Raw genomic sequence first — 23,784 nt, 5'->3', positions numbered from 1 at the left:
TCACTGGCTTGAGCCCAAGGTCGCTGGCTTGAGCATGGGGTCACTCGCTCTGCTGTAGCCCCCAGTCAAGGCACATATGAGAAAGCAGTCAATGAAAACTAAGATACCGCAACAAGGAATTGATGCTTCTCATCTCTCTCCCTTCCTGTCTGTCTGTCCTTATCTGTCCCTATCTCTGACTCTCTCTCTCTGTCTCTGCTAAAAAAAAAAAGAAGAAGAAGAACATGATTTGTGCCTATTTTCAGAATTGGTGACTGCAGGGTGAAGCTTTGACATTGACAGTGGGCTCTGGGAAAACCTGAGTAGCTCCTTCCCACTCTCTCCACAGAGCCAAGTAACTTTAGTCCTAACTCTTGCTAGCCATTCTGCTTCACAATGACATCACACTGTCTCATTTTCTAAACCAGGATGGTCCTTAGCCCTTATTTATCTGTCATTATTAAGAATGAAAATATAGCCTGACCAGTGGTAGAACAGTGGATAGAGCATTGACCTGGGACACTGAGGTTCCAGGTTTGAAACCCTGAGGTAGCTGGTATGAGTGCAGGGTCGCTGGCTTGAGTGCAGGGTCATAGACGTGACTCCAAGGTCGCTGACTTGAGCCCAAGGTCACTGGCTTGAGCAAGGGGTCACTGGCTTGGCTGGAGCCCCCCAGTTAAGGCACATATGAGAAGCAACCAATGAATAACCAAAATGCCACAATTACGAGTTGATACTTTTCATCTCTCTCCCTTCCTGTCTCTCTCTCTGTGTCTGTCTGTGTGTGTCTCTCTCTTGCTATATTAAAAAAAAAAGAATGAAAAGATAAAAGAGAAAGCTGAAAATGTATGAGTATGGCAACTACTATGTGAATCAGAGGTGAGACATTTCTTATTTAAATTTTGAATTGTGGAGTGCTTCATTTTTTGATAAATCCCAAACTTCAGATATATGTAATCAAAACCACTATTTACAAAAAACCATGAGCTTTATCAGTTAGGTGTAAAGCTAAAAGTCCTCCATGTCTCATATTTTAAAAAAATAATAAATAAAAATAAAGAGACCTCTTTCAATCTCCTCTTGTTTGACTGAAAGGAATTATAACCAAATAAATTCTTCTAAAAGGAAGTCTTCATGAACCTAGATTGACTTTTTGGGTCACTAAATCTTATTTGAGGCACGTGAAAATAACTCACTAGTCACTTCCACTCAAATGAGTAAATATGCAAGGATGAACTAAACCATGGTGTGGCAGTAGCCTCTGTCTTATACTCTTGCCTCCCTCAAACCTCCTACCGCTAGACTATGAGTTGCTTGTAAATCAGGACTGCATTTTGCACTTCACAAAGGTGCCCAATAGTTCTGTTCTTTGAATGAATAAATGAACAAACAAATTCATTAGTATTAACATCTAAATATAATAAATTCAAATGTCAAAAACTTACAGTATGTTACAGAATAATCATTACCATGTTCTAGAAAAATAGCTAACATATTTTCAATGCTAAGGCTCTTTTAAAAACTAAAATTTGAAAACAAATTAAGATAAGCCCTATTGGCATCCTTCCATTCAATAAGCCCTGAAAGAAGAATCTTTTCAGGGTGTCCAGGACTGGACTGCATGTTCTAGTGCAGTTTTGTTTTTTTTAAAGGCGGTATTACAATAGCTAAAATACACCAAGAGTAAATTAATAAGAGAAGTCTACACAGTTAGGGCTTAATTGAATTAGAGTCCCTGGGCTCCCAATAAGGGCTAAATCCCAAAGGGATCAGAGTCAAGTAAATAAAAACTCCAGCTGAATTTTATCAGAGGGCAAAGTTTCAACTCTGAGTACCCCAGCAACCCAGGATGAATTATGTATAAGATTAGTAAAGTGCCTTCATCCACACCCCAGCCAGAGAACATTCTTCTATCTCCCTGTGACTGAAGGGAAAAACAGCCATGGGTTTGCCTGCCAAGAATAGTTGCAGCTATACTCTAGATAGGAGTCTAACAACACTGAGGGATTAACATTTAATTGTAAAGCTGCTGCTACCTGGGAGTAAAAGCTTGAACTCTGGCTTCAGAAATAAATTGGGATTCCAGCATACTAAATAGATGAAAACAAGAGCTGGCGTGTTACTAACAAAGAGTGTGAGAACACGCTCTCCCCCTAAGTTCTTCCCCAAACACCCTCTTTCTCTGTATGTCATACTGGTAATATGCAAGAGTGCTCGGAGGGAATACAGCCCTTTGCTACGCTTTGAACAGTACATACACACTTCATTTCCAGAGTGCTTGAAATTACAGGATGAGGTCAGAGAGTGGTTATGTGGTCTGAATTTCCCTGAATATCAGTTCTCTTAATTTTGGTGAGCGTCATCTGAGGCCTAAATAATTTCTTTTCTTGAAGCTGACTATCAAGATGGACCTAAGACAATCTTCATGTTATTGCAGAACTAACAGAGATCATTTAATTTTTTTCCTTCAAATTCAGATAGAATACCATTGACATCCAATCTTTTAGTGAGGCCTCATTAGCATTAAGGAACACACCCAAGTTTCCTACCTATTGGTAAAACCACTAGAAGTACATCTGCTACTGAAAATTCCTACTTTACCAAAAGAAAGTACCCAAGTTATGATATTTTAGACAAGTTTATTCTGCTCATTTAGCCCCACATGATCCTTCACAAATTAACCCTCTGATTTTGAAAGAAGAATGATGTTGAAACATAATATATATTTTTTTGCTTTATATTAAAACTATTTTTACCATTTCAGACAGTCTAATTCCCTCTGTACTGTTACAAATCAATGGCTACTATTTCTTTAGTTTTACTGTACATTTTAGACAGAGAGGCTGCAATTCTCTGTGTATGTGACACAAATGACCAAACAATGTTCCTTAAGTGGCTTACTAGCAAGAACAAGAAAGAAATGAGAGGGAACCACTTTCAAAGTCAGAAAAGCAAATATGCATTCTTTATTTTAAAGCCTCCGCGTTCATCAAACAGGCTTACACTGTGAAGAGCTCTAGAGGCAGCTTATTTGTCTACTTATGTCCCTGCCGCGCAGCAAGCAGTTCGGCTCTGTAAGTGCCCCTTCTACTCTCTGACAACCCACATCAGCCTCTTCACTTAAAGCTCTGCTCCAAATCATCTCCGCCAGGAAGCCTTCTCTAGCAAAACCGTTTGGCTGTCACCACTCCACCACTGTGTGCCCCTCGGCATTACTGTATTTGGTATGAAGTGTACTCTTTTGTACTTGTGTAGGCGTTAAGTTGTGAAGTGACATAGTATTGAAACCAAGCATAAATACTATGACTAAAGGACTATCTATTGTGTGATTTCAAGCAAATCACTTAAATCTAATGACTCAGATTTACCCATAACATTGGAAGATCATAATGGCTCTGGGAGGAATAAGTGAGGGTTTAAGTATAACCTCTCTAAAAAAAAAAGATAACTAACTGAAGTCCAAATTACTCTTGGGTTAGAATTATAATACATTAAGTAGTCATACTAATTTAGCTCTTTTGAGCATTAGAAATTTGATTGGCAGGGGAAGGAGCTAAATTCCACTCAAGAAAAAAGTTTAAACCCCTTTCTCAGGATTAAAATTTTCTTCTGTATCTTATTATTCTCTTCACTTAGAGGACTCTGCTGAGTCTCCAAAAAACAAAGATGTTTTCTCAAGCAAAAATCAGTAGGCTTCCTAATGTGAATTCTAATACCACTAGTGTAACGGGTTTGGAGTGAGCGATTTACATCCATACCGGAGCACAGCTCTTCCCACAACTGCCAGACAGGCCGCTCACCCCACGTGCTAATGATTATGCAATAATGTATTAGCAGCAGTTACTGACAGGATGGCCTAAACTTTGGCACTGAGACTTTTACTTTGAGGGGAAAGAATAATTAAATATACTGCCAGATACATTCAGGGAGAGTTTTGGTGAACTTCAGACCTGACAGACCCATGCTAACAGGGAAAGAGGGTGCTTTCCATGCTTTCCACAAACTTCAAAACTGAATCTGCCTGACCGGGCAGTGGCGCACTGGATAGAGCGTCAGACGGGGACGCAGAGGACCCAGGTTCGAAACCCTGAGGTCACCAGCTTGAGCACGGGCTCATTTGGTTTGAGTAAGGCTCACCAGCTTGGACCCAAGGTTGCTGGCTTGAGCAAGGGGTCACTTGCTCTGCTGTAGCTCCCTGGTCGAGGCACATATGAGAAAGCAATCAATGAACAACTAAGGTGCCACGATGAAGAACTGATGCTTCTCATCTCTCTCCCTTCCTGTCTCTCTCTCTCTCTCTCTCTCTCTCTATATATATATATATATATATATCTGTCACACACACACACACAGAAAAAAGAACATTAGCAATTTAACTTCACAAATTTCTCTCTCTGGTTCATTTTCAAGGAGAACAATGAGAAGGAAGCATGAGAAATGATGGAGCAAACAGAATGTCTTTTCTCTTGCTACACGTCAGTTAAAAAAAAATTGCCTGACCTGTGGTGGCGCAGTTGATAAAGTGTAGACCTAGAACACTGAGGTCACCGGTTTGAAACTCCGGACTTGCCAGGTCAGGGCACATATGGGAGTTGATGCTTCCTGCTCCCCCCATCCCCCGCATCAACTCCCATATGTGCCCTGACCTGGCAAGTCCGGAGTTTCAAACCGGTGACCTCAGTGTTCTAGGTCTACACTTTATCGGCTGCGCCACCACAGGTCAGGCAAGGGACAATGCTCCTAACCAACTGAGCTAATCGGCCAGGGTCTAATAAATAGAATCTTTTAAAAAATACCTAAAAAACCTAGCTTTCCCCTTTTACTCCTCCTTTCTAGCATTAAAACAAAAATAAAAATAAAATAAAAAGTGAAACATGCCAGGCTGCTCAAACAAAGAGTTCAGTGACACTAACAATGGAATAAAAATGTAAACATTTTAAGTTTTGGCCTGTCACTGAATAGGCTCATTTTATTATCATGATAGTCTTTGGGAAATACCTCAGACATAATGCTGTAGAAATAGTATGGTTATATAACAATATTTTACAGGACTATAAACTTAGTAACAATTCAAAATATTTTAAAAACTGTCTCAGTTCTTATAAACTAAAGAAGCCTCATGGCTTTAGAAAATAATCAATTTTCAAACAAAGTAAAAAAACTTGTCAATTTAATTTCTGCATGTGGCTCTATGCATTTAATAAAGAAAAATACAACTATCATAGGTTTTTCATATTAATAAATGAAGTAAGACAAAGAATATAAAAAAACGTTTTACCTATGAATAGATTTCATGTCACTTTTTATGATAACAGAAAATTAAGAACTTTTAAAAATAAAATTTACTTTTCTCTGCTGTTTACAGCAATATATAGTTATCATGTTCTATCAATTCCGCTAGTTATGAGGACAATCTCTGCCCTGGAAAAATGATGAGAACAGTAGACAACCTCAAAAATTTTGATCACTATTCAGCAAAAGACATTTTGGCATTTATAACTGCTTATTATTTTTTAAAATGTAATTTGGGGATAAAAAAATGTTAATCATTTTTAGGCAGAGGCTGAAGAAAGCCCAGTGAGACACGATGTGGAGAGGCCTTGCGTTAGTGTAACATCTGACCTTCCATATCTTTGGAATCATGCAGCTCGGCCAATGCAGCCCTTAAAGAATCAATCAAGCAGATTGTTAGGCCCTAGCTACAGTGGAGCCAGCCAATTATGAGTTGCTCAGAAATTCATCACTGGCGTGTCCAACCACATTTTCCCACATAAAGATTAGTAGAAATATGTGGAAACAGGGCCCATTCCCACCCTAGCACAGCTACAACATGCATTCAGTGAAATAAATTTCAACAAAATTTTGTCTTAGTGAAAAAAACAATTTATTTGGGAATTTTTTGGATCTCTGTCTTGACCCATAATACCTTTTTTGCCCACATCACAAGGGCTTCCCTATTTATAATAGTTAAAACCAAACCAGGGATTTTTATACTCAAACACACTTCTGAATTTGGAGCATGAAAGTCCCCCGCCACAAGCCTGAATTCATCGGTAAGTTACTGAAATCCCCAAAGACCAACACTATCTTTCCACTGTGGTGACAAGGCCCCCCCATGGCTCGCTGAAAGGCAAGCTGTGCTTGCAGCAGAGAAAACAAAGGGGCCGAGGGGCTGAGGGCCGGTTCTCTACGGAGAGGACAGGGCTGCCCTTCAGCAGAGAAGCTCCCTTCCGATAAGCAGAATCAGATTCCAGTTCTCTGGGTTTGCTGGCTACCCTTACTTTGAACTCTCATATTTAACCCAGCAGGCTTCAAAGCAGGTGAGAAAATGACCTACCACTTAAAAGCAAATTTTCCTTTTTCAGGAATTCTGGCATTGGAGAATATCATCAGCTCTAATATCAGCACATTCCACACCTCCAGGGACTTATGCAATTTTTTTTCCTTGCTCTATGTCTAATGTCAGGCTAAGTTTTATCTCAGCCAGGAAAAAATTCAGAAAAAAAGAAGTTCTACCTCCCCGAAAATGCAGCTTGTTCCACAGCCCTTTCCAGCACACAGGAGGACAGGGGCGCAAGTCCTGAACCACTCCCGTCTGTGCCCTTCCGTTTACCAAAATGTCAGGGACACTGAGGATTATTAAAAATCATTAATCCCTACTGCCTTGCTTTGCAAAAAAAAGCAATTTTTGTTAACAAATACATTTTAACAAACTCGAATTTACTCTCACATGTGAGCCAATACAAAAAGATACTAGATGAGGAAGAGACAATGGTAACAACAGAAAAAGTTTAGGAAATTTACTTAACTTGCTTTGCCTAACTAAGTGGTGTGTTTCAAAGAAAATTATTCATTCTTTCCTACTTATTTGGCCATCAGATATCTGACTTTATTGAAGACCCTAACATAGGCAGTTTGAAAACTTACCAATAGGTTCTACTCTACAAGACAGCTTGCTATGCCTCGAATTTGAAGCATTCTCCAGTCTCCGTGGTCCACAGATACGTATGGTACTAGAAGTATAGTACTAACAATGCTGTTTGAATGTTTATACCACCACTTATACAATCTCCATGGGAAGTGCATTTTGAGTTTACTATTAGGACACAGCTCTTCTCAACGGGAAAGGCGGTAGGGTTTCCCGCTGTATCTGCACTTGGAGATGATGATGACAATGACAGTGGCCACAACAGCTAACACTCACCTAGTTTTTACCATGGGCAGACACAGTTCTAAACACTTGACATATTTTAAGCTCATTTAACCCCCCTACCCCACACACATACATACATACACACAAACACACACACACAAAACTGAGCGGTAGTACTATTCTCATTTCACAATGAAGCGGAGAAAGGGTTAAGTGATGTACCTGACAATGCACAGCCAGCAAGCGTCAGGGCTGGAATTCAAACAAAAGCAATCTGACTCCAGAGCTTATGCTCATAACCACTCAGCAATGACGCCCCTTCTCTACCTTGATAAGGTGGCACTATCCAGGTGTTCTAAATTTCTCTTGGGGGGGGGGCCTTCTCGTTTTAATGGGCATGTACAGCATCAACTGTAGATTTTGTTAAAAATGCAGATTCAAGAGTTCTGGACGGTGCCTGAGGTTCTGCAATTCTAACAAGCTCCTGGGTCACCGATGGGGATGCTTCCAGTGCAGAAAACACACTTTACCAAATAGTGAAGATGTAGGATGTGAGCCTCTCGTTCCCTTCCTGGCTGGCTGTTGAGTCGTTTATACATTATGTCTATAAGCTGGAGACTGCCCATACCACAATCATTTTCCATTAATTCTTAAATGGAACCTTCTCTTGGAACTGCTGCATACCAAATATTGGTTTGCAGATAATTTTAGTAAATACTTAGCTTTTAGAAACTTAAAATGTACATGTGAAGGCCACAGGGATTGGCTGGAAAAGTTTGCTGACAGGCACATTTTAACACTACATAATACCAACTACACAAATACCAAAAGATGTAAATAAATACCTGTTCATTGTTCATCAACTAGAATTACAGTGAATTAATAACTTTTGCTCTAAAAAAGAAGCTTCCAGCCCTGGCTGGGTGGCTCAGTAGACAAGCATCATCCCAGCACGCTGAGGTTGAGGGTGCGATCCTAGTCAGGGCACATATGAGAAGCAACCAATGAACGTACAACTAAACAGAACGAAGTGGAAAGAGTTGATGCTTCTTTCTCTCTCTCTCTCTCTCTCTTTCCCTTCCCCTTTCTCTTCTCTTTCTCTCTCTCTCTCTCCCCCCTCCCTCCTCTCAAGTCATTGGAAAAAAATTTTTAAATAATTATTTATTGTCAGACTCTGCTAGAGGAGTGCTAAGGAGCTTGTGTTATGTAATCCTTTTTATTGATTGATTGATTTTAGAGAGAGACAGGAACATCGAGCTGTTCCTGTGTGTGCCCTGACCAGGAATCAAACTGGCAACCTCTGTGTGTTGGGACAATGCTCTAACAAATGGAGCTATCGGCTAGGACTATGATATGTAGTCTTAAAGCTCTGCTGGTGCATCAGTGACCTCTTAGGTAAAAGGACACTTATATACTGCTAATACCAATGGGCAGAGCAGACAATGAGTCCACACCACATTAATTTTAGCCCACAGCCCATGGAAGCACATGCTAACAACTGCCACACCTCCACCCCAGATTCCAGATCTCCCTCCTCATGCTGTTTCCCCTCTTTCCCACCGCCCAGGAGAAACCCAGTGTTCCTCCCACTGCTCGCCTATGATCTCAAACACAAAGCTGCATAATTTTCTCCAGTTGTTAAATGGATGGGATTGCCTTTCTAGTCCGTTTTTTTTCACGCTAGATTACAGTAAGGTCACTTCGTTTTGAGATACACTCACTCCCAATCAGCACCACTGCAGACAAGTTACGGTAGGATCACCAAGCTTCCTTTTCACACTGAAAGAAGACAGTCAGTTTCCAGCCCAAATATCTATAATCCCCGGACAACAGGGGAAAGCCATTCTTCCTGAAGCTTGACCCAAGATCAAGTGTGGTCTCAGACTCCTAGGCCTGCAGCCAGTGGCAACTTAACACATTATACAGTTGACCTTCAGGGAAAAAGGGAAACCAGTGCTTTTACTGCTGGTGCCAGAAGAAAACCAACTAATCTTTAAGGCACAAAACAAACTATTCTTAAGGCAAGAAAAGAAATTGTGAGGAAACAGGGAGTTAGAATGGAGATATTTAGAGAAAAACAGAGAAATCACATTACCAAGCAAGGGTTAGTGTTTCTATGGTTCTCAGTGCTCTTCTATTTGGGAATATAATGAATCATCATTTTCTTTTTGGGTCTGAACTCTTACTACCTGGTAAAAATGCAAAGATGTACAAGAAAGACACATTTTTTAAAAGGCTTAGAGATGTAAAGGGACTTATCTCTGGTAACTTTACTTTGAGCCAATGTTATTACTTTAAAAGTTTATGTAAAAGAAGAAATAAATAATCATGGGATACCGTCTCTAATAGCAGTCTCCAAGGAGTTCCTGGGCATGGGTCAGGAAGTGGGGAAGTAGTTCAAAACTAAAGGGCAAAAATGAACACAGAGGTCTGTCCATGGTTCTACATTCAAGATGGGGGAGGATCAGTGAGCACACACAGCTACGGGACAGAGAGACCTCTGGGTCAGGATGCACATTCTGCACCTGGGCACATGTCCTAGCTGTCCCATCGTACCTACTTATTCTCCATCTCAATCGTACTCCTCAGTTTAAAGTTCAGCAAATACTTAGGACTAATGATTTCATTTAAATGAAAGAAGCAAAGGGCATGTTTATAAAATAGGGATTTTTTTTTAATGCCAAAAAAAAAAAAAAAGAATTTAAAAGAACTGGAGTATTCTTTAGCCAATAACAAGCGCTATGTTTACCAATAAAAGTGATCAACAAAGACCAACTTTATAATGTTATGCCATTGTATTCTTTAAACTTTTAACCAAACAAAATAAAAAATATATAGCTCAAATCACCAAAAACTTATGTTTGACATATTTATGGCAGCAACTTTACAAATCAGTTCCTGCAATCCACTGTAACAAGTATCACCCACTGCTCAGCTGGTTCAGCACAAACACATCAGAGATGGTCCCTTGCATTTTACAAATATTCTACACAAGTCCTTGAGATCATACTTACAGCTTTAGCAAAAACACCCATGATTTCAGGGAACTGGTGTGTGAGAAGAGCTATCATGGCTGTAGAAGAACACAGTCCTGCTGTGAAATGGATGAAAAAAGGAAGCTCCTTCTTTGGGTAAACAGAAACATGATGAAAGGCTACAAGGGAGAAAAGGTAGAGTGGATTTTATTTCAGAATACAGTGTAAGCCAGTTTTAATATTTTCAAACAAAATCTCTTTTTAAAAACTAAAACGGAAATTAATTAAAAAAACAAAAACAAGAAGTCTCTGGCCAGGCAAGGTCGAAGAAAGCTATTCATTATTTAGTCCAGTATCTACAGCACCTCTTCAGAGCCAGATGACTGCTGCAGACTGGGAACAGGATGGCATCATGGGAAAGAACATTAATTGTAAAGTCATGCTGAGGTGGTTTTGAAAAAGAGCTTTGTCACTTATTGGCTGTGTGATCTTGAATAAGTTGGTAGACCTTCTATTAGTTGCTATGGAGTTGTTATGATGAACATTGTAAGCCCTTAATAAATGTGAGTTATTATAATTCTTGCTCTTTGGGAGCTCAGAGACAAGTATAGAGATCAAGAGACAGACATGTGGTTGGAGATTTCACAAAACCACCAGCCACTAATTTTACCTAGTTATCTATATGTGGCATTTCATCAAGTTTAAAAATCAAACTAGAATACTAAAGACCCAGGATTCTGAACGTAAGTGAAGTCCCTTGTCTTGTTTTACTACACTCAAATATTTGCTCTGATATTATTTTTCTAATAATTGAAAATTTCATTACCAATAGTATTCAAGTACTTATATTTTATTTGAAATTTGAAAATACTTGAACAACAATGCTGAGATGAGCCTATGACAATGCTTGGCAAACAGTAGGTGCTCAATAAATGTCTGTTGAACTGAAAGCTATTCTGGGACTTCATTAGTCCAGGAAGTTGACTGCTCAGATCTGGACACAAACCCAGGAATTCCTGATGTAATATCCTGCATAAATAAGGGATGACTAATTCAGTGCTGAATCAAGGTCAGCTATAAATTTCAGTTTTTTAAACATAATGATTCACAGAGAATATTACACCTAAGTTTCCTTCAGTAGACATGATATTTTTATGTCTTATACTATATTCAGAAAGTATATACTCAAAACCAAACTCATTAAAAATCAAAAAAATTTCCAGGGCTTTGAGTCATGTTTAAAGTGAAATCACAACAAATGTGATTTTTTTTTAGGTTAGAAACATGAGAAGCTGTGGACCACATTGTGCTTTCAGCACCCCAAAATCAGCATTCCCCTTTGCCCCATCCCTCAACCATGAGAGACCAACTTCTTCCAGCAAACCAAGAGAAACAAACCATGGTGTTTTCAAAGGCAGGGAACAAATACTTATGTATACCAGTGGTTACTGTAATTGCTATCATGTGAAATACAGCAAAATTAATAACAGTATTTTATGGTTTGCAGAGTGCCTTTTAATTTATATTACTTTAAAAAAAATTTAATAACCTTAAGAGATAGATGGTATTATGCTCACTTTATAAGGTAGAAAACTGTATAGCGTTAGTAAAATAATTTCCTAAAATACGAGACTTTTATACTGTAGCAGAGACCTAATTATTTATTTTTGGATTGCTTTCTGTAGATTCACTTGTCAGTCAATGTTTAGCTAATACATCAATATAATGGATGACTAGTACAGAAACACTCCCTTGGAAGTAAAGTTCAAATTTCATCACTGGCTTGTAGAGAAAAATTTATCAGGAGGCATAAAAGACAACTAAATAGCTATGTGAACTAAGGGAATAGTTCAAGTCTGAACTTATGAGGTTCATAAGCAAATTCCAGAATGCTGTAAGTCATATCAAGGTTGAAGGAGAATTGAAAACAAAAAATATTAAGTACTCCTGAGTATTAGAACTCCACATTATTAAAAATGTGTTCATTCTACCACAGTCAGAGACAGAAAAAATACTCTCAGAACACATAATATCATCAAACAAGCCCCTCCAGCATCGTCCTTCTCTTCAATCTCCTGGAATTTGCAAATGAGTAGCGCCCTAGAAATAATCACGGCCTGCCTGATCTGTGGTGGAGTGGTGGACAGTTCTGACCTGGAATGCTGAGGTCATGAGTTCAAAACCTCAGGCCTGCCCTGTTAATAGAGCACATACAAGAAGCAACTACTATGAATTGATGCTTCCTGCTCATATTCCACTTTTCTCTCTCTCTCTCCTTTCTGTCTAAAATTAATAAATAAAAACTTTTTTGCCTAGCGTGCGGAGGACCCGGGTTCGATTCCCGGCCAGGGCACACAGGAGAAGCGCCCATTTGCTTCTCCACTCCTCCGCCGCGCTTTCCTTTCTGTCTCTCTCTTCCCCTCCCGCAGCCAAGGCTCCATTGGAGCAAAGATGGCCCGGGAGCTGGGGATGGCTCTGTGGCCTCTGCCTCAGGCACTAGAGTGGCTCTGGTCGCAACATGGCGACGCCCAGGATGGGCAGAGCATCGCCCCCTGGTGGGCAGAGCATCGCCCCTGGTGGGCGTGCCAGGTGGATTCCAGTTGGGCGCATGCAGGAGTCTGTCTGACTGTCTCTCCCTGTTTCCAGCTTCAGAAAAATGAAAAAAAAAAAAGAAAAAAGAAAACTTTTTTTAAAAAAGAAAGAAATTATCAAAGCTCATCAAGAAGCACACTGTTCTTACAGCCTACAGCTCTGACAAGACATGATAATAACCCTGGCTTTATTCATATTACTATATAAAGTTGGCCTTACATCAAGAAACCTTTGTAATGATTTGGGGGGTATTATTTTAGGCTAAATGTCTTAGCCTAATATAATACACTCTTAAATACTGATGTTCCTTAATTAAAGATTTGTTCCTTTGCCTTAAATATCCTTGTTTCTGTTAAAACGGAAAGACAACATAAAAAACTACTACTACCACCATCCTAGGAAAGAAAATAAAATTTCTCACCAATGACCTTCTAATTGCCAGTCAATCAGTTCTTCTCAGTAATTATGTACCTTACTTAATACCTCAGCTACTCCTCCTCATGTGGAAATGTTTTTAGGATTCTAGGATATCTAGTTCTGGTTCTTGTCCTGTCTCTCTGACCACTCCTTCACTGAATCTTCCAGACTACTTATCAGTCCATTCCTCACACATTTTTGTGCCCCATGGTTCCACCCTTAGTTTACTTCTCACCCTAGAGTTCCCCTTAGTAATCTCATTCTTGCCTAGAAAAGTAGGATATGTAATAAAATATTTCATTTTTAATTACCATGCATATGTGTACATATGGGTGAGATGTAACACATGCAATATACTCAGACCCTGAACTTATGATTCCCCCACTCCTATTCCCAAACCTGCTCCTCCTGCTGGGTGATGGATTTGCCATTCTTCAAGTCACCCAAGTCGGATTTAGAAATCATCCTGACATTGGAGAGCTAGGCACTCCCCATTCCAGCTTCCTTATAGTCTATTCCATACATTTAGCACTTAATACATTGTTCATCAGTCTTTCTATTCACCTATGAGCAGCGTAGGAGTTCAGAGTACAATAAGGAAGAAAAGATACTAATAGATAACATTTCTATTGAGTACTTACAATGTACCTGACATGTTTATAAGAATAAATTAATAAACATGACTAATTCAAATAATATCTCTTGAAAATTAGTTTTTATGGTGAATGTCATAGAGATACACAGAGGGACAATAAAGGGAACCCTGGCCTTCAATTTTAAAATCTAGAAGGGGGAGATTAAGAAGTACACAAGGTATTTGAATAGTTCAAAGAAGAGATAACATCTCAGAAGATGGAAGAAAATAAAAGATTCTGGGTGAAAAATATCAGCATACTCAACTTCTACAGTCTTGCCTAAATTTTCATCTATCTGTTTGAACTTTCCAGCTCATTAAATTTGATGCTTATAAAACTGCAACTTTCCTTCCTAGACTTCAATTCTAATGGCCCAAGAATTGTAAAAACTATGGCATGGGTTAATATCATATAAGGAAACATGGTACTAGTGTTTATAACCTCCAGATTTATTGGTTAAGTCATAAAAAAGAGAGTTAAACAGCCCTGGCCAGGTAGCTAAGTTGGTTAGAGAGTCAGTCCAACACGCAAAGGTTGCAGGTATGATCCCTGGTCAGGGCACATATGAGAATCAACCAGTGAATGTACAAATAAGTGCTATGCAAATTAATGTCTCTCTCTCTCTCTAAAAGTCAATAAATAAATTTTTATTTTTTTCTGACAGAGAAAGAGATAGAGAGAGGGACAGATAGAGACAGACAGGAAGGGAGAGAGATGAGAAGCATCAATTCTTCCTTGCAGCTCCTTAGTTGTTCATTGATTGCTTTCTCATATGTGCCTTGACGGGGGGGAGGGGGGGTTTCAGCAGAGCAAGTGACTCCGTGCTCAAGCCAGTGACCTTGGGCTCAAGCCAGCAACCTTTGGCCTTCAAGCCAGCGACCTCTGAGCTCAAGTCAGTGACCATGGGGTCATGTCTATGATCCCACGCTCAAGCTGGCAACCCCACACTAGTAAGCTGGTGAGTTCACACTCAAGCCAGATGAGCTGGTGTTCAAGCCAGTGATCTTGGAGTCTCAAACCTGGGTCCTCTGCATTCCAGTCTAATGCTCTATCCACTGTGCCACCGTCTGCTCAGGCCAATAAATGATTTAAAAAAAAAACCCTGAAAGTTAAATAGAAATTTACCAGCTCAGAGGGAAAAACTGGGTGGATGGTAGGAAGCAGAAACAAAAGATATAGACTATTCATTTGAGAATTTTCTTCTTGTTCCTGAAAGCAGGAGCAAGGATGAAGCACTCTCAGCCATCATAACTCTACATATTGCTTGTTCTCCTCCTGACTTTTCAACTGCTTTTTTTTTTAATTGGCAAGTGTAGTCCATCCAACTTCGTTCTTTGTAAAGACTATTTTCCCTATTCTGGGTCCTTAACCTTACTCTCTAAGTGCTGGGATCAGCTTGTCAATTTCTGCTGGGATTTTGCTAGGAGTTGTATTGAGCCTACAGATCAATTTGGAGAGAAATGTCATATAAATCAGTGGTCCTCAACCTTTTTTGGGCCACGGACCGGTTTAATGTCAGAAAATATTTTCACGGACCGGCCTTTAGGGTGGGATGGATAAATGTATCACGTGACCAAGACAAGCATCAAGAGTGAGTCTTAGACGGATGTAACAGAAGGAATCTGGTCATTTTTAAAAATAAAACATTGTTCAGACTTAAATATAAATAAAAGGGAAATAATGTAAGTTATTCATTCTTTCTCTGCGGACTGGTACCAAATGGCCCACGGACCGGTACTGGTCTGCGACCCGGGGGTTGGGGACCACTGATGTAAATAACGTTGAGTCTATTGCTCCATAGACATGGAATATCCCTACAGTTATTCAGATTTTCTTTAATTTCTCTCAGCAACATTTTGTAGTTTTTAGGGTACAAGTCTTGCCTTCTTTTGTTAAATTTATTCCTAAGTTGTTTGTTCTTTTTGATGCTACTATAATTGGAATTGTATTTGAAATTTCATTTTTGGATTGTTCTTTGCTAGTATTATATATAAATATACAATTGAGTTTTGTGTGTTAATATTGCATTGGGCAACCTTGCTGAACTTGTTTATTAGTTCTAATAGTATTTTAATGAATTTCTTAGAATTTCCTACATAGAAAACCATGTCAACTGTGAATAAAGACAGTTTTACTTCTTCCTTTCCAATATGAATGCCTGTTATTTTTCTTGCTTGACGGCACTGACTAGACCCATCAGTACCACACTGAGAGGAAGTGGTGAGAGCAGACATCCTTGCCTTATTGCTGATCATGCGGAGAAAGCATTCAGTCCTTCACTATTAAGTATGGTGTTAGCTGTGGGCTTTTCACAGATGCTTTTTATGGGACTCAGAAAGTTCCTTTTTATTCCTAGTTTCTTCAGAACTTTTATCATGAGTGGGTGTAAGATTCGTGTCAAATACTTTTTTTTGCATCTATTGTCCTTTATTCTATAAATATGGTGCATTACATTTTCAGATATTAAACCAACCTTACAATTGTGAGGAAAAGCCCTCTTGGTCATGAAGTATAATCCTTTTTATATGTTGCTGGATTGTTTGCTAAAATTTGGTTGACAATACTTATGCCTATATTCATTGGGGAAAATGTTCTGTAGTTTTCTTTCTTTGTAATGATTTCGTATGAATTTGGTATCAGGGTAATACTGGTATCATAGAATGAGATGAAAAGTGTTTACTCATTTATTTTCTAAAAAGTTTGTAAAGTATCAGTATTATTTCCTTCTTCAATATTTGTAAGCTGCCGGCTCTTTTTAGTATCTTTAATCTTTGTGTCCTTCATTGCATTTAGCACATATTTGGAAATGAATTGTGTTATGCAGGTATATCCAAGAAATGGCTAAAATAGTATTTAAGCAGTATCTTGAATTTCAACCAAAGGTACTTTGAAAACGGAAGAATATTTTGAAAAACAATCACACAACTACTGTTAAGTTTAGGAAAACTAGAATATTTACTTACTAGGTAATAGTTCTCTATCAGCAGTCTCTGTGCAGCTGGGATAAGGGTAAAATAGATGGCCTTTCTCTAATGGATATGGAATCATTCTAAAAGCTGAGAAAAAAAACACATATGTTGATGTTCAAATCAGACTTGTTTTCATCTTATACTACATATCAAAGCTATTTTAAGACTTTTTATAAAATTTTCACATAACATTTTCTTTTTTTTCTGGAGACACATTTTTGATGAAAGAAACAGGGTAAGCAAAGGAATAACTTAAAGGAAGAACAAGGCTTATTTAGAGAATAGTGACTGGTTAGGCTGGAATAAAACTACCAGGGGCACTGCATATGACTGGCTGAGTCCTTCTTGTCTCAGTCTCCTCGTTACAAACACAATAGACTCTCTAGGCATAATTCCACTTCTGTAGTAATCTTCACAAAATTGCAACATGTATAACTGTTGTGGCCATACTGTTGGCAACTAGAGTTCTCAATGGCTCCTAACTTCACATATGAGATGTCACCAAAGTTTCCTATGAGCCGAGATTAATTTAGATTGGAGTCACTAAAGTATAAATATGTAACTCTTTGGCCAGGCCTGTCCCAGTATCGTTTGTGTGTGGGGGGAAATGTATTAGAGTGCAGCCATGCTTGTTCATTTATATATCATGCAAGGTTACTTTCATGCTACAAGAGTTGGGTAGTTGTGACAAAGACTATGGCCTGCAAAGACGAAATATTTACCATCTGGCTTTATACAGAAAAAGTTTACCCCATCCCTGATCTAGACTGTCACTAACTCTTGTAGACTGCTTAAAGAAGGAATTCTTATTGATCTACTCAACTAGCTAAGTATCTATCAAAACTGTGATAGGCCCTGGCCAATTGGCTCAGCCAGTAGGGTGTGGGCCCAGCGTGTGGAAGTCCCAGGTTCTATTACCAGCCAGGGCACACAGGAAAAGCACTCATCTGCTTCTCCACCCTTCCCCTCTCCTTCCTCTCTGCCTTCCTCTCTACCTCTCTCTTCCCCTCCTGCAGCCAAGGCTCCATTGGAGCAAAGTTGGCCGGGTGGTGAGGACGCATCCATGGCCTCCACCTCAGGCGCTAGAATGGCTCCAGCTGCAACGAAGCAACGCCTCAGATGGGTGGAGCATCGCCCCCTAGTGGGCATGCCGGGTGGATCCTGGTCGGGCACATACGAGAGTCTGTCTCCCTGCTTCTAACTTCGGAAAAATACAAAACAAACAAAACAAAAAACAAAAAATAACTGTGATAAAGATTTTGCTTCTCCTCTAGTGCTTGACTCTATAAATTTTTATTAAAACATGGATTTTGTTTTGGCACAATAAAAAGTAGTGATTTGTCCAAAGTCCCAGAGCAAATCAGTGATAACACTAGGAAATTATGCATTAGGATGACTATTCATTATATACAGTATAAGGCATATACTGATTGAAAACCTCCTATATGCCAAGCAGAACGTTAGGCATTGAAGACACATACAAGGTGAATGAGATAAAATACCTGGCTTTGAAGAGCTTATAGACTACTCGGAAAAAGAGGAAAATAAAGTCTAATAACCCAAAGACATTCAGCTCCTCAGTTTCAGTTGTCTTAGTTTCACCAATCTGCATATTGTCAGTGTCAAGCACAGTGTCTGACCCTTAGAAAATGGTTAAGGCAAAGGTACTTAAATTTTCTTGTTTCAAGAACACATGGTGTCTGTCCTCCTTGTCTCCGGAATTTCTCTGACGCCCGTAGGCCAAAAGAATATCTAACAATGCCACTTAATAGGTAGTGGGTTCAAACATCGTTGAAAGTTTGCGTTCTAACAATTTATCAGTGATCTGAAAATAATGCACATACATGAAAAGAAAAAAATATTATTTCATTTTTAAATAACCCTCATTTCTTACTAATGGGATGTATGAGTCTGTCAAGCACTCCACAACTTCTCAAACCTTGGAATGAGACTGGATAGAACTAGCCTCATTTCCTGTTCTACACTGATTTTTGTGTGGTACTTTTTCTTTTTTTTTTTTTTTTTTTTGTATTTTTCTGAAGCTGGAAAAGGGGAGAGACAGACAGACTCCCGCATGCGCCCAACCGGGATCCACCTGGCACGCCCATCAGGGGCGACGCTCTGCCCACCAAGGGGCAATGCTCTGCCCCTCCGGGGCGTCGCTCTGCCGAGACCAGAGCCACTCTAGCGCCTGGGGCAGAGGCCAAGGAGCCATCCCCAGCGCCCGGGCCATCTTTGCTCCAATAGAGCCTTGGTTGTGGGAGGGGAAGAGAGAGACAGAGAGGAAGGGGGGGGGTGGAGAATCAAATGGGCGCTTCTCCTATGTGCCCTGGCCGGGAATCGAACCCGGGTCCCCCCGCACGCCAGGCCGACGCTCTACCGCTGAGCCAATCGGCCAGGGCTGTGGTACTTTTCCTAATCACAGCAACTAACAAAACCGCAGATATGCAAAGCTATGACACAGAAAGAAATAGAGACTGGAGAGCCATCCAATTATGGAACCATGAGCTATCTAGAGTAATAGTTTAATTGTTTCTGACATAAATGATACTGCTGTATTTCCACTGAAAATTTAAAATATCCTGTGCCACTATTGTGAATTTGCTGCAATGCCTCCAACATGCCTTAATGCAAACTTTGGGAACTTGAGGGGGCTAACCAATTTTAGTGAATGAGCACTGAATTTATTTTTGAATTTTTGTTGATAGCAGAGGAGTATTTTCAATGAGAATTATTATAAGAATCAACTAATAAAATAATTTTAATTAAACTTCTTAATTTTTTTAGTGATTTTAAGAAGTTACAAATAAGAGATATGGTAGTGAGTTGAAAAACAGACCAGTTCTGCAAAGAAGATACATAAATGGCCAATAGGTAAATTAAGAGATGTCCAATATCACTAATATTAGGAACACACAAATAAAAACCACCATTAGATATCACTTCACACCCATTGGAATGGCTATTATATTTAAAAACCCGAAAATAACAAATTTGATGAGGACATAGAGTTAACACTTATGCATTGCTAGAAAAGGTACAACTGCTATAGAAAACAGCATGGTGGGTGCTCGAAAAATTAAACATAGGGATTACATGATCCAGAAAGTCCTCTTTGAGTCCACACCCAAAATAATTGAAAACACAAGCCTGAACACATATGTGTACACCCATGTTCAAAGCTGGATTATTCACAATATCAAAAGGTGGAAGCAACTTTAATGCATAAATAAAATGTTGTATGGCCCTGGCCGGTTGGCTCAGCGGTAGAGCGTCAGCCTGGTGTGCGGGGGGGACCCGGGTTCGATTCCCGGCCAGGGCACATAGGAGTGGCGCCCATTTGCTTCTCCACACACCCCCTTCCTTCCTTGCTGTCTCTCTCTTCCCCTCCCGCAGCCAAGGCTCCATTGGAGCAAGGATGGCCTGGGCGCTGGGGATGGCTCCTTGGCCTCTGCCTCAGGCGCTGGAGTGGCTCTGGTCATGGGGGAGCGACGCCCTGGAGGGGCAGAGCATCGCCTCCTGGTGGGCAGAGCGTCGCCCCTGGGGGGCGTGCCAGGTGGATCCCGGTCGGGCGCATGCGGGAGTCTGTCTGACTGTCTCTCCCCGTTTCCAGCTTTAGAAAAAAAAGAAAAAAAAATGTTGTATATACAAATATAATGGGACAACCTTAAAAAGGAATGAAATTCTGACACATGCTATATAGCATTATGCTAAGTGAAATAAGCCCAATATAAAAGGACAAATATTGAATGATTCTACTATATGAGATACCTAAAGCAGTCAAACTCAGAGAGACAGAAAGTGGAGTTATTGCCAGGGTTTAAGGAGAAGGGAAGAATGGGGAGTTATTGTTTAATGTTTATAGAATTTCAGTTTGGGATCATGAAACTTCATGTATGTATCTTCATGTATGCCATTTATGTATCTTCTTTGGGGATGAATGATGGTGATAGCTATGCAACAATGTGACTGTACATAATGCCACTGAATTGTGTATTTTAAGACAACTAACACCGTCAATTTTATGTGAGATGTATCACATTAAAAAATTTTAAGAATAAAGTTGATATTAGTTGTAATGAAAATAGTTTCATGTTATACACATATGAAAATAAAACAGTCCAATTTTATAAATATTAGAATAGCTCAATCACATTAAATGGCTTATAAACCAAAGAATATGAGTTATTATTTCCTTTTCTTACAAGTATGTCATTTAAACGAACATATGACAAAATACCATCAGTTTGTCATTCTGCTTTTCCTAAATGTGGCATCAATATAAGTCCATTAAACATCTCTTCTATCAATAAATCAAATCTAACACCTCTGAGTTCACACGGAAACCAATCTGAACAAGAAATGCTTATGGACACTCAGACAATCTAATTTAACAAGACTGCCTGTGAATGCAACGCATGCGCAGAGCTGAGGGCCGGGCTTGGACAGTACTTACTGCCTTCCCACGTACACTGCAGCAGACTGAGGGCGCCTTCGATGCGCTTCCAGTGCTGGAGATGAAAGAAAGCGTAGGCGATTGCTTCACTGTCACCCCGCTTCAGAATGTGCTCTGGAGGTAAAATGAGACTTTTCATCTCCAGTAAATACTAGAAAAATAACACACACACACACACATAGACACACCACAGAAAAAAGAAATTTAAATTATGTTAAATTTAAACCTTTATAAAAATGTAAATTCAATTTTTAAAGTCAATTTTATTAAAAAAAAAAAAACCAGACAAACATTAAGCTAGTTGAAATCATTAAGGTCCTATTGATAAATGTGCATAAAATACTTTATATGCAAATTTCAAGGACTGGAATAGTTCCTGTAGGTAAAAACTATGGTGATAATGGCTTATATATGACATTGCTAAATGCAAAATGGAAACTGAAGCTAAGGAAATATGGGAGAGCAAATATTTATTTTTCTAAAAACTAATTAAGTGTAAAAATTATACAAATTATATTGTTTTGAAACAACACTGTGGCAACATTCAATTATTTTTTCTCATTCCCATTTTCCAGGTGAAGAAGTTCAATTACATTAATATTTACTGAGAGCAAAGTACTTACTTGCCTGTTAGGCAATACCAAAAAACACTATTTTTTTTTTTGGAGCATCCTAATGAAATGAGAAAGATAGATTTCTGATGTTAATAATTATATGCCCTGACTGGACAGCTCGGTTGGGTAGCATCAGTGCTGAAGCACAGAGGTTGTCGGTTTGATCCCTGGTCAGGGCACATACAGGAACAGATCAATGTTCCTGTCTCTCTCTCTCTCTCTCCTCTCTAAAATCAATAAAATAAACTTAAAAAAAATTATAACCAGACTACGCTAAGTGTTTTATTAGAGAATAAACAATGTACCGTATTTTTTGCTCCATAAGACACACTTTTTTCCCCCAAAAGTGGAGGGAAAAATGCCCAAGCGTCTTATGGAGCAAAAAATACAGTATTTTATTAAACATTTTAACACACCATTTGGTTCAGAATATTTTTTTTCTTATCTTCCTCCTTACAACCTAGGTGTGTCTTAAGGTCAGGTGCGTCTTATGGAGTGATAAATACGGTATATAGGAATATGAACAGGAAGTACTAATTTTTTTTAATTTAGCTTTTTTTTATAAAAGCTTTATTGAGATATAATTTAGAATTCACCCATTGAAAATACACAATTCAGTGGTTTTCAGTACACTCACAGATGTGTTCAACCATCACCAGTCATTTTAGAACATTTCCATCACCTGAAAAGGGAACCCTTGTATTCTTTAGTAATCACTCTCTACTCCACCATCCCCCTAAACCCTAAGCAATCAATAAGCTACTTTTTGTCCCCATAGATTTGCCTATTCTGGATATTTCATACAAACAGAATCATGCAATATACGGCCTTTTGGAGTTTTGGGGGTTTTTTTTTTGGTTTTTTTATTTTAGCGTGAGAGAGAGGGACAAGAAGGAAGAGATTAGAAGCATCAACTCGCAGTTGTAGCACTTAGTTGTTCATTTCTTGCTTCTCAAACGTGCTTAGACTGAGGTGGGATTTTGGGGGGTTCCAGCCAAGCTAGTGACCCCTTGCTCAAGCCAGGGACCTTTAGGCTCAAGCCACCAACTACAGGTCATGTCTATGATCCCATGCTCAAGTCAGCGACCCCATGCTTAAGCTGGTGAGCCCACTCACAAACTAGATGAGACCACCCTTTAGATGGTGACCTTAGTGCAGGGGTCCCCAAACTTTTTACACAGGGGGCCAGTTCACTGTCCCTCAGACCGTTGGAGGGCCGGACTATAAAAAAAACTATGAACAAATTCCTATGCACACTGCACATATCTTATTTTAAAGTAAAAAAACAAAACGGGAACAAATACAATATTTAAAATAAAGAACAAGTAAATTTAAATCAACAAACTGACCAATATTTCAATGGGAACTATGCTCCTCTCACTGACCACCAATGAAAGAGGTGCCCTTCCAGGAGTGCGGCGGGGGCCGGATAAATGGCCTCAGGGGGCCGCATGTGGCCCGCGGCCGGCCGGCCGGCCGGCCGCCCGCCCGTAGTTTGGGGACCCCTGCCTTAGTGTTTAGAACCTGGGTTCTCAGCTTCCCAGGTCGATGCTCTATCCACTGCGCCACCACCTGGTCAGGCTGGAATTAGTTTCTTTCACTTAACAAAATGTTCTCAAGGTATATTCATGTTGCAGCAAGAATCAGTACCTCGTTCCTTTTTGTGACTAGATAATATGTCATTGTATGAATATAATAAATTAGTTTATCCATTCACCATTTGATGGATATTTGGTAGTTTTCACCTTTGGGCTATTTGAATAATACTTCAAAAAACATCATGTACCAGTTTTTACATAAACATCTGTTTTCATTCTTCTTTGGTATATACCTAGGATTGGAATTGCTGGGTCATATGGTAATTCTATGTTTGTGAGGTATTAATTCTGCTTAAGGGGCTGAAAATAAACCTCTTGATGGAATGTAGGATTTGAGCTGATATATAAAGATGGGTGGAATGTGGATGAGCAGATTGGGGGTTGGGTGGAGAAAAG

The 23,784-nt window shown here is 39.4% G+C and overlaps 1 protein-coding gene across 4 annotated transcripts in view; it reads right to left on the bottom strand.

The window, feature by feature from the left end:
- Positions 1-23,784, bottom strand: part of ST7L (suppression of tumorigenicity 7 like) — a 176,785-nt gene that overhangs the window by 54,743 nt on the left and 98,258 nt on the right. For 3 of the 4 annotated variants that reach the window (XM_066246756.1, XM_066246752.1, XM_066246755.1), the window contains exons 12-14: positions 21,177-21,327; positions 16,715-16,807; positions 9,781-10,286 (exon numbers count right to left, since the gene is read on the bottom strand). In XM_066246756.1, the coding sequence (XP_066102853.1) occupies positions 10,108-10,286; positions 16,715-16,807; positions 21,177-21,327 (423 nt within the window). In that variant the 3' untranslated portion in view covers positions 9,781-10,107. Of the gene's footprint in view, positions 1-9,780; positions 10,287-16,714; positions 16,808-21,176; positions 21,328-23,784 lie in introns of those variants that run through there. The other variant, XM_066246754.1, reaches the window with a different exon arrangement.

Source organism: Saccopteryx bilineata, chromosome 11 (genome assembly GCF_036850765.1).
Source record: "Saccopteryx bilineata isolate mSacBil1 chromosome 11, mSacBil1_pri_phased_curated, whole genome shotgun sequence".
NCBI lineage: Eukaryota > Metazoa > Chordata > Mammalia > Chiroptera > Emballonuridae > Saccopteryx > Saccopteryx bilineata.
The sequence above is the reverse complement of the archived record's forward strand: the minus strand, read 5'-3'. Positions and strand labels throughout refer to the sequence as shown.